This window comes from Lithobates pipiens, unplaced genomic scaffold (genome assembly GCF_037356315.1).
Source record: "Lithobates pipiens isolate NorthernLeopardFrog02 unplaced genomic scaffold, aLitPip1_a1.2 Scaffold_27, whole genome shotgun sequence".
In the NCBI taxonomy this organism is placed as follows: Eukaryota; Metazoa; Chordata; class Amphibia; order Anura; family Ranidae; genus Lithobates; species Lithobates pipiens.
Window position 1 is genome coordinate 140,348,751 of NW_027507788.1, and position 18,295 is coordinate 140,367,045.

The following is an 18,295-nucleotide window of genomic DNA, read 5'->3' on the forward strand; positions in this document are numbered from 1 at the left end:
GACTTATTTTCTGGTTCTAATAAGGAGTCAATGTTCAGCAACTAAACAAGTATCGTACTGTTTTGTGCTTGTGAGCAGTTGGAATATCTGATATCTATATTGAGACTGGGAGGAAGGGTATATGACCAAAGCACTCAAGCGGAGTGTGGGACGTTTCATTACAGGCCCATTTATATTTACATTTGCAGTGTGTTAACTTATAATGTGTAATGTGTTAAAGCAGCTCATTAAAATGAATGGGCTGCAAATGCATCCTACAGGGGTCTCAAACAGGTGGCCCTCTAGCTGTTGTGAAACAAAGTTCCATCATGCCTCTGCCTGTGGGAGTCATGCATGTAACGGTCAGCCTTGCAATGCCTCATGGGACTTGTAGTTTCGCAACAGCTGGAGAGCCGCCAGTTTGAGACCCCTACGGAAATCAGACATAGTTAACTCCAGCTTTCTGTCAGTTTATATTAGTTTGTTTGGATTAAGCTGGTTCAAATGAGCTATGGAAAGAAGGGAACAGCACCTTCTAAGTGTAGCAATACATATTGTATTATTACTAAAAAGGGCAACTCACAAAACGTAGAGCGAGAAATGCGCTTGCCAAACAATGTAATCTGCTGAGCGGCTCTGGACTAGTCCAGCTGAGTGTAAATCCCAAGGTGCAACAACGGCAGCCATGCTGGTGGCTTCCTGCCCTTCCTGGTAGACCCGGGGACATGCAGAGCAAGGAGATTACATCTGGGAAGGGATGTCATGTTCAACTGTTTAAATTTGCATCTCATAAAGATAAAAATTGTATTAATGAGTTTAGAATTTAAAGTGGCTGAAAACCCTCAGATATACCCAATGAAGGGACTAGCCTCAGATATGATACACAGATATGAAACAATTCCACCTACATAAGTTGTACCTGATTATCTGCAGCTATCGGTCCTCTACATCCATTCAAAGAGCAGAATTTGCACAGGATCCCTCAGCTTTGAAAAGCAGGGGGCACAGAACTGAAGTTACACTCTACAGATCCTAGTGAAGATAGCTCCGAGTCATGATTGGCGGGAAGCGACATATCCCTCTTCACACATCGCACAGAAAACATGCAGAACATGCATAGTGCTGGAGTTCTCGTCCCCCACCACCTTTTTATCTCTTATGTTGGGTAAAGCCGTCAGAAGTGACTCAGGCGGATAACAAAGGAAGGAGGCAACAGAGAGAAATCACACTCAGTGCTTTGGATAGAAAAAAGGTACACCGTATAGAAGAATGTGCTTTGTTAAGATTTCAGATTTCCACTTTAATGGAAAAACTTTCTATTGGGACACTGACGCATATATAAAACTGGGCACACATTTTTTGTATGCTTACAATATCAGTATCCATTTGTACAATTTTCTAACAGTAAAAGATAAAGATAAGAAAAAAAAGAAATAAAAAAACAAAAAAGAAAAACACTTCAGCTCTAGATCCGTTCACACATACTACCTCCCGCTAGATCACATGACCTTACTATACAAGGCTTCTGTACTTCTAAAGACAATAATACTTCCTCCTACCCATTCTAGCAGAAGGAGCTATGTGGTACATTATCTGACTAAGCTGCATCTGGCTCTCAGGGTAGGTGGGTGTATGTGGTGAGCCACACTTTCCAGTCACTGTAATATGTAGAACGACCAATGAGACATGAACATTTGCTTCCACGTTAACACAATGGAGCAAGATTTGTAATGTGCATGACCCTGGCGGGATTGTTACTTATTTCAATTTACGTAGCGCTTTACATTTATATTTTACAAATCACATCAGTCCCTGCCCTCAAGGAGCGTACAATCTAAGGTCCCTATCTCATATTCACATACATACATATAATAGGGCCAATTTAGACAGGAGCCACATAAACTACCATCATGTCATTGGAGTGCGGGAGGAAACCCACGCAGGCACAGGGAGAAACCGTGACCCTTCTGCAGCTAGGCAAAAGTGCCAACCACTACACCACTGTGCTGCCCATTGCACTTAGCTGGGGCTCACAGTTCCTGGATATCACATGTCAAAATGAGAACAAGCAAGAACACTGCAGGAAAAAAGGCAGGTAGAATTGGAAGAATAAAAAGTTTTACTAAACATTTTCCACAACACCAAAATGAAATGCACTTGTAGAAATTGCATACAGGAAGTATAAAAGCACATAGAAACATGGGAATAACAGTGTGAAACTGAATAGGCACAGATGAGAACATTAACTTTGCTTGGATACACTGGCAACAAAAGTGAGTACACCCCTAAGTGACAATGTCCAAATTGGGCCCAATTAGCCATTTTACCTCCCCGGTGTCATATGACTCAGTGTTACAAGGTCTTAGGTGTGAATGGGGAGCAGGTGTGTTAAATTTGGTGTCATCCCCCTCATACTGGTCACCAAGTTCAACATAGCACCCCATGGCAAAGAACACTCTGAGGATCTGAAAAAAAAGAATTGTTGCTCTACATAAAGATGGCCTAGGCTATAAGAAGATTGCCAAGACCCTGAAACTGAGCTGCAGCATGGTGGTCAAGACCATACAGCGGTTTAACAGGACAGGTTCCACTCAGAACAGGCCTCACCATGGACAACCGAAGAAGTTAAGTGCACGTGCTTAGCATCAAATACAGAGGTTGTCTTTGGGAAATAGACGTATGAGTGCTGCCAGCATTGGTGCAGAGGTTGAGGGGGGGGGGGGGGGTCAGCCTGACAGTGCTCAGACCATACACTGCATCAAATTGGTGTGCATGGCTGTCTTCCAGAAGGAAGCCTCTTCTAAAGATGATGCACGAGAAAGCCCGCAGTTTGCTGAAGACAAGCAGACTACGGGCATGGATTACTGGAACTATGTCCTATGGTCTGATGAGACCAAGATAGAAACGTATTTGGTTCAGATGGTGTTAAGTGTGTGTGGCGGCAACCAGGTGATAACAAACAAGTGTGTCTTGCCTACAGTCAAGCATGGTGGTGGTAGTGTCATGTTCTGGGGCTGCATGAGTGCAGTGATGATCACTTGATAAGCCAGTGGTACTCAACCTTTCTAGTGCCATGACCCCTTGTAAATTTGCCAAGTTGCCAGCACCCAAGGCAAGACATGTAATTTGCGCCCCTAATCCATGGATATTTGGAGTCCCTTCCCCTCGTACAGTATTAAAACATTTTAGGATGTACCACTCTCTTTTTCTTTCCCTTTTATCTCCATCCTATTTTTTTTTTACCATCCCTCTCTCTAGCTGTCTTTCTTGTTCTTATTCTTTCTCTCCCCTTTTCTTTGTTCCTTCCCCTCTTTCCCTCCCATGTATTCTCTATTTTTATTCCTTTTCTTACTCCTTGGTGGGGGGAATGGGATTAGTGGCAGTACGATCGGGGAGTTGGGATGAGTGGCAACGCTGGCGGGGAGTTGAGCCAACTTAGGTGCTGTTGATCGAGGTCATCTTTTGATCTGAGAACTGTAGTTGGGACTTTTAACTGCAACAATAATCACAGGTAGTGTTACACACTGTGTCTCCAGTTTCACTGCGTCTCCGACTTTGTGGTGTCTCGTAGTAGTGACACCTAAGCCGAAATCAGGAGATAGGGTCTCCCCCAGCCCCTCTCACTTTACATTCCTCACCAATCAGCTCAACTCTATTCTCCTTCCCCCCCCAGCCATGCCGTGAACTGAATGGGTAGCTGCGAAGAGGCTGAGTGGGCAGCCGCGGGTTCCAGGTACAGCTCAGCTGGGTGGCTAAAGGCTCCAGGCACAGTCCTGCTGGGTGGCTGCAAAAAAGGCTGGGAGAGCAGTGCGGGCTTCAGGAACAGCCCAGGATTCGTGAACTCTGGCAAATCATCAATCGACCCCTGAGGGGGACCCTACTCCCAGGATGAGAACCACCGTGATAAGGAATTATTTCTGTGTTTGGCATCCATTCATGATGGCATTGTTTATTATTGTGATTGGCCACCGCTATCACATGGTACAAGGTCATTGTGATTGGTCCTATATCATGTGATAAATGTGACCAATCACAGTAGTAAGCAATGGCATCATGAATGAAAGCCATTGTTTACCACTGGACACGTGATCGCTGTGATGGGACACAGTGTTACATGGTACCAGGGACAGAGGCCCAGAACTTATCCAGTGGACACTGCGGTCAAAGATCATGCTGCTGCACACATCCAGGGGGCTTCCAGCAAACTTTCGTAGCTGATACCTAACACTACAGCCATCTGCTCCACAGATTCTATAAGCAATAGATCAACCGCAGCAGTGGTTAAATATCTTTTAATCGATTTTGGACAAGGTCTGATAATGTAGCCAGAACAAGACAAATAGCAAGAATCGCTAGCGAAAAAAAAAAAAACAGAGCTTTAGAAAGGGCTTCCAACCCACTCATCAGTTGAGTCCTTAAAGCAAGGCATGTCCTTTACTGGAAACTACTTTTATCAGTCCCCTTTGAGTAATAGCAGCGTCCATGCACACTAGCTTAAAAAAACGCTCCTAGCAGCAGCTTTTCAGCATATTTTTATCTGCTTCTAGAAGTAAACAGTGTTATCCTGTGTCCATGCGTACTATTTTAGTCTAGAAGCATTTTTGAAGCTTCAGCTTCTAGGAGCAGAAAAAACAACAACATTTTTTTGTGTTTTTGGGAGCAATTTGCAGGCAGAAAAAAAAAAAAAATGCTCCTTACTGCTGCTAAAGGGTTAAGCACTCCTCAGGGGTAAGCTCATCAGTCAAGGACTGGAGCAATCCAGAATCAAAACAGGACTCTCTGCATCCACTGGCTCGGAAGCCAGTAAGGCTAAATCAGATCTAGAACCTGCAGGACAGGGTACAGGAGTATGCCCGTTCCCTCTGCAATCAGAGTTAGCAAATAACTGGGTGATTTGAGTCAAAGTCTTGCATGACCAGGGTAATAACTTCGGCCAAAAAGGGTCTAACTACACTCAACAGAGCTAAACAAGGTCTCAAGAGGAAGGAGTGGATTAACCAGAGGATAACAACTCCAGACATCAGCACAGTCAGTAGACATGTAACAAGCGGCCCCAAAACCATTAGCTAGGGGTACTTGGCCTGTCTCACCCATAGAATCATATGCATTGCAACTGCGTCGCAGTAAGGCAATATATAGGGTCATGATAAGAGAAGGCCACAGGTACTCTGATATGAACAGCAAATAGCAGATGAGGGTCATATGGCCAAAGCTCAAAGTAACTGTAGACAGGAAACGGGTAAAGATCAAAACTCCATGTGGCTCTTTACAAGAAGCAGCAGCAGCAGGGAAATACTTTCTCCACACTGTATAGCAGGTAAGAAAGAAGAGTGCAAGAAAATCCACCCAGCGGATGACGTCAGCGCTCAATACCATTCCATGGCATAACCAGTAGGAACAGGAAGTAATGGCATACAGGGACAGAGGAAATGAGGAAACTCCCAGTGCTTAGACTGGCCAGCCTACTCACTGAGTATTCAGAGACAGAGCAAGCGTTACCCAGACTAGTCTGGAAAGCACCCGAGGAGTTATTTTCAGGCTATGTACTAGAGCAGGGGTGCTCAACCTGTGGCTCTCCAGCTGTTGCAGAACTACAAGTCCCAGCATGCTTCTCCTTTCGAGAGTCATGCTTGCGCAACTGTCAGCCTTGCAATGCCTCATGGAACTTGTAGTTCTGCAACAGCTGGAGAGCCACAGGTTAAGCACCCCTGTACTAGAGTTTTAATGTTCTCCCTGTGCCTGCGTGGGTTTCCTCCGGATACTCCAGTTTCCTCCCACACACCAAAGACATGCTGGTAGGTTAAATGGCCCTAGAACGTAATGTATGAATGCGAGTTAGGGACCTTAGATTGTAAGCTCCTTGAGGGCAAGGACTGATGTGAATACAATATATAAAAAAAAAAATATCTGCAACCTCCAATATAGCAGTGTGTAGACACACTACTCCAAAAGTCAGGTCAATGATGACTGCACCAAAAAGCTACAATCAAAAAGACAAAAGCTCCAGTAGGAATGCAGGAAAGCGTATTTGTTGAGGGCAAAAAAAAAAAAGCAAAATTGAAGGGAAAAAAAAAGTGCTAGCAAAATAACACAAAAGAGCTGCAGAAAAACACATACATCATCCTAGGACACTAAAGAAAAACTGTGGTATGTTGGTAGTAGGGAGAGGTATCCTAGGGTGGCCTAAAGTTTGCTTTTTTTTTGCTAGTGTCCAATACTCCTGTAGGTTGCAGTATAACCCAACAATTAAAGGCTTCCTGCATCTTTCAATGGTTGAAAAATAGAGATGACTTTAAGACATGGCAGGCAGAAAAGTTGGTAAAAAGCTGTGAAAACAACACACAATTTTAAAAACAGAGCAGCAAATAATGCTCATCTGTGCACTGCTTTGTAAAATAGAGCGATTGTGAAACGTGACACTGACGTTCCCAAGCCTGAAACCTGCCAAACAGAAAAGCAATAATAACATACTTATCACAGCAAGTACAGCAAGTACTTTTGCTGTTGGAAAGGGTTTTGAAGCAAATGAAGGTACTTTGTTACATTGTTACAAGAGAGTGTTAGGGATTAGTGCATGATGTTAAAGAAGAAAAAAAAGAGGGGGGGGGGGGGGGGGTGCAAATTTTTTTTGCCAATCCAACAATTTAGCTGCTTCCTCTGACACTAGTGTACTCTCAACTTACACTAGTCGGCTTCAGTAAGGCTCACTGCCAATTTCTTGCCTTCACTTTTTTTTTTTAATAAGCTTCAGTGTGCCCCACAAAAAAAATTGTGCAATACATTGGGGTTGATTTACTAAAACTGGAGAGTGCAAAATCTGGTGCAGCTCTGCATGGTAGCCAATCAGCGTCTAACGTCAGCTTGTTCAATTAAGCTTTGACAAAAACTCTGTACAGAGCTGAACCAGATTTTACACATTTCAGTTTTAGCAAATCAACCTCAATGTTTCTTGGAATTGTTTTCTTTTGTAAGACAACGTACTTACCTAGGTCCCTGACGATTTCTTTCACCATGAATTTGAGCATTCCTCGGCTATGCTCGGGGTGCAAGAAGGCCAGAAATTCCTGTTCGTTCAAGACTTGATCAGCTGGTGGGTTATCTGCTTGGAACCAACGGTCCTTGAGGTTTTCCAGAACTTCTTGTGCTGCGAGAGAATGGGTAAATGTAAGTCAAAGTGCCTGCCAACTACAGCAAACATTAATATAACAGGCATGCTGCAAAATCAGCATGTACTACAAGGTATTAGAGCAAGGGGTCTTCACCTGTGATCCATGGATTTCAGGGAATCCACGAGGGTCAGATAAAAAAAAAAAAAGTATAATATTAGCGCACAGGAAAAAGTTCACACAGTACCAACAGCTGGAAAACTAAGATCCCCTGGGCAGGTGGTCCTGTTTTATGTAAAAAATAACATTTGCATTTATTATACAGCCCTTCCCCTTGTTAAAAGGCAAGAAAATACACCATTCCACTGCTTACAGTGCTGACCGCTACGCATCTCTTTACTCGCTGTTGGCCCATGTTTATCATACAAATCTGTATCATTGCTCTCTGCACAACCACCATCTTGGAGGTGAGGGGGGAAGAGAGAGACCTCGAGAGAGGTGAGGAGAGGGATAGCGATAGCAGGAGGGAGAGAACGACACATGTGGAGGTGGATAATGAAATTCATGGCTATATATTTTGTAATGTTTATTCAAAAGATCTTCAACATGTCAGTGGTGGAAAAATAGGATTTTTGTAACAGCTTACCTGTAAAATCCTTTTCTTAGAGTACATCATGGGACACCGAGCCTTAATTAATGGGTTATAGGCTACCTTCAGGTGTTGACACTGGTATACTTAACCAAGGAAGTTTACTCCCTATATAACCCCTCCTCCTTTCAGGAGTACATCAGTTTTTGTAGCAAAGCAATATACTTAAATCCCCAAAAAGAGGGGAGGGACCTCTGTGTTCCATGATGTACTCCAAGAAAAGGATTTTACAGGTAAGCTGTTATAAAAATCCTATTTTCTTTATCATACATCATGGGACACAGAGTCTTAATTACTTAATGGGACGTCCCATAGCAATATGACTACGATATCCTCATACCTCCTTACATCCACCTGATAAAACTTTGTAAATGTATGCACTGAAGACCAAGTTGGGGCCTTGCAGATCTGAGCCATGGAGGCCTGGTGATGCACTGCCCAAGAAGCACTAACCGCCCTGGCAGAGTGCACCTTAACTTGGGGGAATCAGAGGTTTGAATTATCACTTGCCGAATCCACTTAGCGACAGTGGATTTCAACGCTGCCTGACCTCTATTAGGACCCTCTGGCAGAATAAATAAGACATCAGTCTTAAGAATCTGAGCAGTTGTCTTTAAATAGATTTTCACTGCTCTCACCACATCAAGACAATGTAGTGACTTTCCTTCCCTGGAACATGGTTTTGGAAAGAACGACGGAAGGACAATATCTTGGTTCAGGTAAAAACCTAAGACCACTTTTAGCAAAAAGCCTGGACGAGGGTGTAACACCACGCTGTCCTCATGAAAAAATCAAATATAGCCCTTTACAAGAAAGAGCAGCCAATTCTGAACCCCTCCTTGCTGAAGATATAGCAACCAAAAAACCAACTTCCTTGTCAAAAGGACTAAGGGAATATGTTGTATCTGTTCAAATGGCTGTTTTTGTAACACATACAAAACTAAGTTTAAGTCCCAAGGGTTCAAGGGAGGTTTGACGGGCGGATCGAGCCACGTTACCTCTTGTATAAAACCCCGGACTAAAGAATGAGTAGCGTAGAGTAAGTGGTCTTTGAAATAAGACTGATAAAGCTGAGACTTGGCCTTTAATAGTACTCAAGGTCAATTTAATTTCTACCCCTAATTGTAGAAAGGCAAGAATTTTGCCTATGATATATCTCCGAGGGTGCCAACCCTTGGATTCACACCAGGAAACATAAGCCCTCCAGACTCTATAATGTATAGCTGGCTTCCTTGCATTAATCAGGGTAGAGAGAACTGACCCGGAAAGCCCATGTTTCTTCAGAACGTGGGTTTCAATAGCCAAGCCATTAAATTTAGAGACCGTAAGGAAGGATGTAATATCGGTCCCTGAGAGAGCAGATTTGGCCATAGTGGGAGGGACCATGGGCCCTCCACTGCCATCTTTACGATTTCTGCATACCATGAAATTCTGGGCCTTGCTGGTGCCACCAGAATTACTGGCTTTCTTTCCAGCTTGATCCTGCAAAGAAGTCCAAGCAGCAACTGATTAGGGGGGGGAATGCATAGATCAGTGAGAACTGATCCCATGGGGTCACCAATGCATCCGTTCCGCATGCGAGTGGATCCCTTGTTCTGACCACAAAGTTGACTAACTTCGTGTTGAACCTGGACGCTAGATCTACGTCCGAGTCCTCCATCTTTGGCAAAAAGCCCGAAATATATGGTCGGGGTGAAGAGACCATTCCCCTGGGAATAACGCCTGCCAATTCTCTACTCCCTGGATGAAGGCTGCCGAAAGGCACGTAACATTCCTTTATGCCCAATTTAGAATATGGTTCACCTCTCTCTGCACTGCAAGACTTTTGATGCCCCCTTGGTGATTGATATAGGCCACAGCTGTGGCATTGTCAGATTGAATCCTGACAAGACAATCCCGTAAACTGAAAGTTCAGGCCTTTAGAGCCAGAGGTACTGCCCGAATCTCTAGGCTATTGATGGGCAAAGTTCTTTTGGTTCTTGACCACTGTCCCTGGACAGTTGTCTTTTCTAGTACTGCTCCCAGCCTGAAAGGCTGGCATCCATCGTTACAACTTTCCAGATGACTGATCTAAAGGATTTTCCTTTCAGTAGATTCTGGGATAGTAACCAAGTGAGGCTTTGGGACACACTTGGGGAAAGCTGTATTGGCAAGTCTAAAGCTTGAATTGATTTGTTCCAAGCGGACAGAATACTGTTTTGCAACAGTCTTGAATGAAACTGGGCATAGGGAACTGCTTTGAATGAAGCCACCATTGTTCCTAGTAACCTCAAAAGGTGAATGGAGGGGGTCGCCATTTGACCTGACCATCTGTACCAGGTCCTTTATGGAGTTGATCTTCGCCTGAGGTAAGAACACCCTTTCCTGGGCTGTGTCTATGATCAGACCCAAGTACTCCAATCTCTTTAACGGTATTAAAGGAAGATTTTTCTAGGTTGAGAATCCAACCCAAACTTTTCAGATAGTTGGTCGTGGTGCATATGCTTTGCTCCAAACGAGCCACAGACAGAACTATTAGCAATAGGTTGTCTAGGTACGCTACGACTGTTATGTCCTGTGCCCTTAACCTGGCTAGAGGTGGGGCCAGCACTTTTGTGAACACCCGGGGTGCTGTGGCTAACCCGAAGGGCTACAAATTGAAAATGCTGCTGTTCCAACCGAACCACAGAAACTTTTGTTGAGCGGGAAATATAGGGACATGCAGATATGCATCCCTGATGTCGATTGATGCCAGAAGTTCTCCTCCTAGGAGGATAGAAACTACTGTCCTGATCGTCTCCATGTGAAAGGAGTGGATCTTCAGGAACTGATTTCGATCTCTTAGAGCAGGGGTCTCAAACTGGCGGCCCTCCAGCTGTTGCAAAACTACAAGGCCCATCATGCCTCTGCCTGTTGGAGTCATGCTTTAACTGTCAGTCTTGCAATGCCTCATGGGATTTGTAGTTTTGCAACAGCTGGAGGGCCGCCAGTTTGAGACCCGTCTTAGAGCTAGAATGGGTCTGACGTCCATTTGGTTTTGGTAGCAGGAAAAGATATATATAGAACCCCAGACCTTGCTCTTTTGTAGGGATCTATATGATCACCCTTTGAGATATTTGATCGGTCTTGTGCCTGAAACAGAGATTATCTCTTCTCTAGATCTTTGGGAACGCCTGACCTCAGGAAGTGAGACGTTGCAAAGTCCCAAAATTCCAGCTTGTACCCCAGCATTACCGTGGAGATGACCCATCTGTCCTGAATCTTTTTCCAGACTTCTGAAAACTGCAGGAGTCTTCCCCCACCTTGGTGAGGAGGGTTGCCTCTTCATGATGAGGCTTTAGGATTCTGCTTTGCAGGTTTACGACCCCAGGACTTCTTTTGAGCCTGGGTCTGACCCTGAGGTTTTCCTCTAGAGTCTGAGAGTGGAGGCCGTCGCCACTGCCTAGAGGCAGAAGCCCCTGATGCAGGGGAAAGAGCCCATTTAAATGAAGGGCGTTTAGACATTTTGACTAAAATCCAAAGCTTGTTGTGCAGGAAGCTCTCCAAGGGCCTGTTTAAATTGTTCCTTTAGGGATTTGCAGACGCAACAACTGCAGGCTGAGCAACGGCACCTGCCAAGAAAAAGGCAGACTTTAGCAGGGATTACAACTTTTTATCTGTTGGATCCTTAAGCATCTCTGCATTGTCTACAGGACAAGTTAGATTATTATTCACATTGGAAATCACTGCGTCAATTGCTGGTACTTTCCATTTTTTGGAAAATTTCTCCTCCAGAGAATAGAAAATCTCTTAGGAGGGAGAAAATGTTTATCTGGGTGATCCCATTCAGCAAAAATAAGCTTTTCTAGTAATGCATGTGCAGGAAACGCATGCAAAAGGACGAGAAGGTTTTAAAGGAACCCAAGGAAGAAGCTGAGCTTTCAGGAGACTATTAGGGGCAGCATGAAATTAGAACGAACCATCTCTGTAAGAGTTTTAGCATCCTGCACGCTGTGTGTAATAAGGAAAGGGGATAGATGCATGGAGTGATTCCATATGTATAGACTGGACAATTTTATTTGTACACTGGTTTGTGTATTACTTACTCATACACCCTGTGCGACACACAATCCTGAGCACTGCACACTACCCACTACTGAACTCTGCACTTTATACACTTACATAACATACTTCCGTCCAAATTGTTTTGCATCTCAAAAGCTGCTGGTTGTTAAGCACTCACTGATTATTTTAGGAAGTTCTAAAGTAGGTTAAAAACCACATGCAATGGGAGAATTTAAATTTTTACAAATTAAAGGAGAAGTATGGGTTTCTATTTTTAGCTACATCCTACTCCCTGTGAGCCAATACATCAAAATCTTTCCAGCCCTATGGGAAGTGCGCCATTTCTGTTAAAATCAAGGTAAATACCTGTGGGAGAGGCTACAGTCTTCTCTGGATTCTTATGCCGACAATCTTGTCAGGATCCACCTCCTCCCTCCTTTGTTTGACTGATGTCGGCTCTGTGCTGTCTGCTGCTGCCCCAGCTCAGATTAATTCTCTTGCAGACATCCTCTATAGCAGGGATCCTCAAACTACAGCCCTCCAGCTGTTGCGAAACTACACAACCCATGAGGCATTGTAAAACTCTGCCATTCACAGTCTTGACTAGGCATGATGGGAATCGTAGTTCCTGAACAACTGGAGGACCGTAGTTTGAAGACCCATGCTCTATAGGCACACTGTGTAGCTGCCTGTTATGCTGCAGTTCTTACTTGTGAAGTTCCCAGGTACTGAGCTGTTCTCTAGGTATGGTCCCACAGGAGGAGGCACAGAAAGAGGGGGCAGTCTGCTGAAGTTATAACTGCCCCCAGTAAACTTTCAAACGGCAAAACTGACAATTACTGGGACCTACATGACAGATAAAAGTACCCCTGCTGGAAAAACAACAGTTCCCCTGCTGTGTATACAGTAAATAGGCTCAGGATATATTAAAACCATGCCCCTTTGGGCTCTCCCACTGGCAACGCAATTTGACTATACCCACAATTTAGCACAACGCTCTACTTTTGTCACTTTACTACCATCCTCCAGGGACTGGGGGTGAGGTTTGGCCAGTAGCCTTCATACGCAAAGGATTCTGGGACATCCTGTCGCATGTTCTGGAAGGCTGCAAGGTGTAAGTGGCAAAGCATCACACGATACTTCTGCATTTCTGGTACTGCAGGCTTCTGGGATGTGTGATGTGATATCCCAGAAGGCTATGGGCAGACTTTGGAGTACATCACTCAATCAAGTAGTGGGAAGGTTAGCAGGAAGAGAGAAGCAATTAGAACAAAAAAAAAAAAAAGTTAGTTGAAGTGATGCTAAAGGCAGAAGGATTTTTTATCTTAACACATTCTATACATTAAGATAAAAAAAAAAATCAGTGTGCAGCAGCCCCCTTCAGCCCCACTAATACTTACCTGAGCCCCATCTCAATCCACGAGTGCCTCTGCCATCCTGGACTCTCCCTCCCGATAGGCAGAGGCACAACAGCACCATTGGCTAATTGACTTTGACAGCAGAGAGATGCAATCAGGAGAGAGGGGGCAGGGGGCAGTGGCCAACCCCCCCCCCCCCCATGTTTGGCTAACAGCAGCGTGAGCCAATGGCGCCGCTGCTGTCTCAGCCGACCAGACGGCAGAGGCACTTCACTTAATAGAGATGGGGCTTAGGTGAGCTGCTGCACACAGGCAGATTTTTATCTTAATGCATAGATTACAGTGGCGGGGCAGATGAGCGGGGGGTACAGTGGTGGGGCAGATGAGCAGGGGGGTACAGTGGTGGGGCAGATGAGCAGGGAAGTATAGTGGTGGGGCAGAGGTGATCAAATACCTCCAAAATAAAGCTATTTGTGGGGGAAAAAAATGGACATACATTTTTTTTGGATACAACGTCGCACGACAGCGCAATTGTCAGTTAAAGCGGCGCAGTGCTGTATCGCATGGTCAGGAAGGGGGCAAACATTTTTTTTCATGTTTTCTTTTTTTTTTAAACTAAAATAAAAGATAAAAAAAAAAATTATAATATATATAAAAAATTATATATTTCCCCATTTAGAACGCCTGTAAACGAAAACGCTTATAAACGTGAGTTACCGTGTTTAGATGCGTTTGCGCACTGTTAGGCCTCATGTATACTGCTGCTAAACGGGCGTTTCGAAGCACTTGGGCATTTTTTTCCAACTGCTCCTGAACTCTCCTCAATGTTATCTTATCAGTACATGTACACAGGGTAGTTTAGGATACTTTAGCACCAGGCACTGACTGTAAAGTGACGCTACAGCAGCGCTTTACCGTTGTTTTTGTGGAGGTTTTCGGCAGCTAGCGGGGTGCTTTTAACTCCCGCTAGTGGCTGAAAAAGGGTTAAAACTGACCGTGAAGCGCCGCAGCGGTTCTGCCCATTGATTTCAATGGGCAGGGGTGCTTTAGGAGCGATGTATACACTCCTACAGCGCTGCAAAGACCTTTTGTTGGCGTCCTGCCAGTGTACAGAGTGAGAGGAGAGGCTTTTCACAGGCGCTATAGTGCCTCAGTGTGAAAGCAGCCTTATAGTCATTTATAGGCAGTTGAGTTTAGAGACTTTTTTGGAAAGCAAAAAAAGTTCAGATGCTGAGTTTAGAGGCAATTCAAGTACCAAACGCTTCTAGATGCATTTCATTTACAGGCATTTTTCATTTTTAGCTATCTTGGAACGCTTCTAAGTGGCAGGTAAACATGGCAAAATGGGCATTTCAAACGTGGGTTACTATCTGTCAAGTTAAATCGTTCAGGAGAGGTTGTAAAAATGTCCCATCTAGATGAAGCCTTACAAGAATTTGGTGTTTCAAGTGCCCCTGAACTACCATCCTGAACGCAAAATTTTTGCTTTAAAAAAAATAAGGCTTTTAACCTCAACTGCTTCTAAACTGCTATAAATGTGTACATGTACCCATTAAGGAGAGTCAGGTGCCACTGAAAAAAAAAAAAAAATGCCCAAATGGTTTGTCTATGTCTGCATGCTAATCTTCCATCTTCCCAATCTTCTGTGGAATGAAACTGGTTACCCAGTTTCTTTCCGAAAATTAAAAACCTACCAGCAGCCCTATCTGCTTTTACCCAAAACAGGTTCTAGTATGATAGTGAAAAATATGCTGAGCTGGGACAAGCAATAATGGAAATATTCTATTCCCATTACTGACATTCTATTCTATGACAAAAACATCTGTTATTGCTGCATTAACTTTTTTGTTTTTGTTTTTTCCCCCCCCCAAAAATGATTCCTACACCAGAAAAGTAAATACAAAAAAAATTGAAAGATGGGAGAAATGGAATTGCAATAAATGAATAGATAACAAAAAGGAGCGAGGAAACATACTCTCTTCATCAATCTTCAATTCCTCATTGTTCTTCACCTTTTCTGCAACCTCCTCTTCATTGAAACCCTTGCTGGCGAGAAACTTAATCTTGTACTCATCCCAAGACACATGTCCTGCAAACAAAATAATGTAAAGGTTTAATAAAGGGCAGTCAACCATTGAGAAAAAAGTGCGATCCCACAATGATGTGTATTACTTAAAATAAAAGTCATGCAGCAAAATATTTCCAGACACACCAAGTGAAATCAGTGCATTTCTAATGTCCTCCAGATTAAATATAAAGAGTACCTTAACACCAAATCTAAATCAAGCCAGCCAGATTGCACTGATTGAAATAAACATTTAAACCATATCCATTGTGGCAAATATTATATGATCAAAACCAAAATATAAGTTATATTCAAAAACCAAAAAAAGGTATAATATATATATATATATATTTATTTATATGCTCTGAAAACTTTACTTTTACGTGCTAAATTCCAACAGTAAAATTGCAAACACAAATACAAAAGTTCGTGAAAATAAATCCCTCTTTGTGAGAAACACAATTTATAAACAGAAGACTAAGCCAATAAATAAAAAGTGTGTGATCAAATAATATCAATCCAACAAGAAATTTCCTTAAAAAGTATAGTCCCAAGTGTGTAGCCTCAGTGAGTGATCACCAACTCCTGTTTCTTCATATCGTAATCATGCAACAAAACTTCACCCTTGTGTGCCACCACCTTGTAGATTGGCCACTCACCAGATACAGGCGAGTGGACAATTTTTGGTTCATTAAAACGGATAACCACTCCTCACAACGGGTCAGTCTGTATACTCTTCAGGCAATATGCTAGTGGTTATAGTGCTTAGCTAATCCTCATAGAAAATAAATAGCCATCATGGTGTAGTAATTCCCAATTATTTTATTTAAAAAAGCTAAAAGATTATTGCACTCACATGTTAAGGTGCCAGTATGCCGACACCAAGCTTGTCCAGCCGTGTGAATGGGGTCCGGTTAACCGGCGTGTGTTCCCCTTTAGTTTCCCGTACTGCGTGCGCTCCAAGCTTCACTCCCGCGCGGAAGGCATTCCCTTCACACAGTCCCAGCAGCCTCTACGCGTTTCACAAGGTTTGATTGCGTCATCAGGAAGCTGCTGGGATAGTGCTCTCCATTGTATTTATAATGCTGTCTATTCATTCAATCATGGCCGGCGTTCGCCCTCATCTCATCCCATCTACTGGATCTAAACCAATTTTCAGAGATTTTTTTTTCTCTCTCTCTCTCTCTCTATATCTAGAGAGAGAGAGAGAGAGAGCGTGAGAGATAGAGATATATATAATTTTATATTTTATTATTGTTAGGTATAAACTCAACAGCTTGCTACCTAATGTTCCCCTTACTCCGGTTTACGATGTGGAATGCTTTAACACTTTCTTTTCCACCCGTCTACTGTGGTGTCCCCAGTGAACAAAAGGGTCACACCTCCTCACTTACTTACTTATCACATACAGCAACTATGGGTTATTTCACCAGAGGAAGTGTGACTTTGTCCACTGGGGACACCACAGTAAACGGGCGGATAGGCAGGTGGAAAAGAAAGTGTTAAAGCATTCCACATCGTAAACCGGAGTAAGGGGAACATTAGGTAGCAAGCTGTTGTGTTTATACCTAACAATAATAATATATATATAAAAATTGGATTGTTGTACCGTGTGTGTGTGTGTATTATTATATTAATGGATTAATTGGATTAGATCCAGTAGCTGGGAAAGGGGCGAACACCGGCCAGTACCCAAAATGGCGGATTCACCACTTCCGGGGGATAGAAACGGGCGGTGCTAAATACCAGATGGGAATGGGTTGACGCTGGCCAGTAACCAAGATGGCGGATCCACTACTTTGGGGGGAGCGAAATAGGCGATCTTTTAAATTGGGATGTAACGATTGAATAGACAGCATTATAAATACAATGGAGAGCACTATCCCAGCATCTTTCTGATGACGCAATCATACCTTGCAAAACGCATAGAGGCTGCTGGGACGCGAATGCCTTACGCATGAGAGTGAGGCTTGGAGCGCACGCGGTACGGGAAACACATGCTGGTTAACCGGTCTCCATTCACATGGCTGGACAAGCTTGGTATCTCTTTTTAGATATCTACTTCTGATAAATTATCTGGACACCAAGCAATCCAAGGAGACAGCCTCGCTCAAACCCTCCAAGCACACAGGTGATTGACAGCCTCAGCTGTGCATGTTTCCCTAAGAGAGTGTGTGTATTTCCTCCACTCAGATCTTAGATTACACCCAACTCCCTGCTTTGCCATGTGCGACATCAGATGCCCACAGCTCAGAAATGTTGTGAAAACTGTGCACTTTAAATGGCTGTAGAGGACAGCCATTTTAACTTATGTAGGAGGATTGTTTAATCTCTGCATACGTATCACTTCACTGGGTATATGTAGGGTTTATAGCAACTTTAAGTTCCCATTCACACTATAACACACATCAGGCACAAGCAATGGACCGCCCTATGTTCAGCAAAGTAGCTCAGAGACCTTTTTCCAAGCATCAAGCTTTGCGCATTTTGTTTTACCGAGTGGTTTTATGTACATGTTTGTTGCATTTTTCCTGCAAAAAAAATGTGCGTCTTACACCAATAAAAATGAGTGAAAATAAAAACCATGTGTCTGCTTGCATCATTTTGGGTACAAATTAACACGCAGCACAAGCGTGGTCTGTTTTTTGTGCGTTTCATAAACACATGCACAATTTTGTGTGCATTCATGAAATGCATTAGTGTAAATGTAGTCTACAGCCAAACTCCACGATAAGTAAAGATTGTATTCTTCCTTTAACCGTGGTGTGCTCTGTGTATTTCTTCCAGATCTGTGCAGTAATTTAGTGTCAGAATTTACCTCTGTGCAGGAGCTTCCTGTACTAAGACCGGTCACTGCTGCTCTCGACTTGTGCAGGGTGGCCGGTCTTGTCTCCACCCCCCTCTTGTAGTTTTCTGCATTCTGTAATGTGTGGAGCCTCCTGGGTCTCTCACAGCTCTACTCTCTGCACAGTGCAGTAATTATGCCACTGCTACTTTTACAATTTAATATCTGGGTGTGCAAAGGCTCACAAAATTGATTCATATCCTTTGCGGGGTTTGAGTGATATTTAAGTTAGTGTTTTTGTGCCTGGAGTTTAACTTTGAATTTACCCCA

The 18,295-nt window shown here is 43.5% G+C and overlaps 1 protein-coding gene across 1 annotated transcript in view; it reads right to left on the minus strand.

Moving 5' to 3' along the window:
* SDF4 (stromal cell derived factor 4) overlaps nt 1-18,295 on the minus strand; it is a 75,835-nt gene that overhangs the window by 24,075 nt on the left and 33,465 nt on the right. The window contains exons 4-5 of the mRNA XM_077457572.1: nt 15,091-15,204; nt 6,965-7,123 (exon numbers count right to left, since the gene is read on the minus strand). Coding sequence (XP_077313698.1) covers nt 6,965-7,123; nt 15,091-15,204 — 273 coding nt within the window. The remainder of the gene's footprint in view (nt 1-6,964; nt 7,124-15,090; nt 15,205-18,295) is intronic.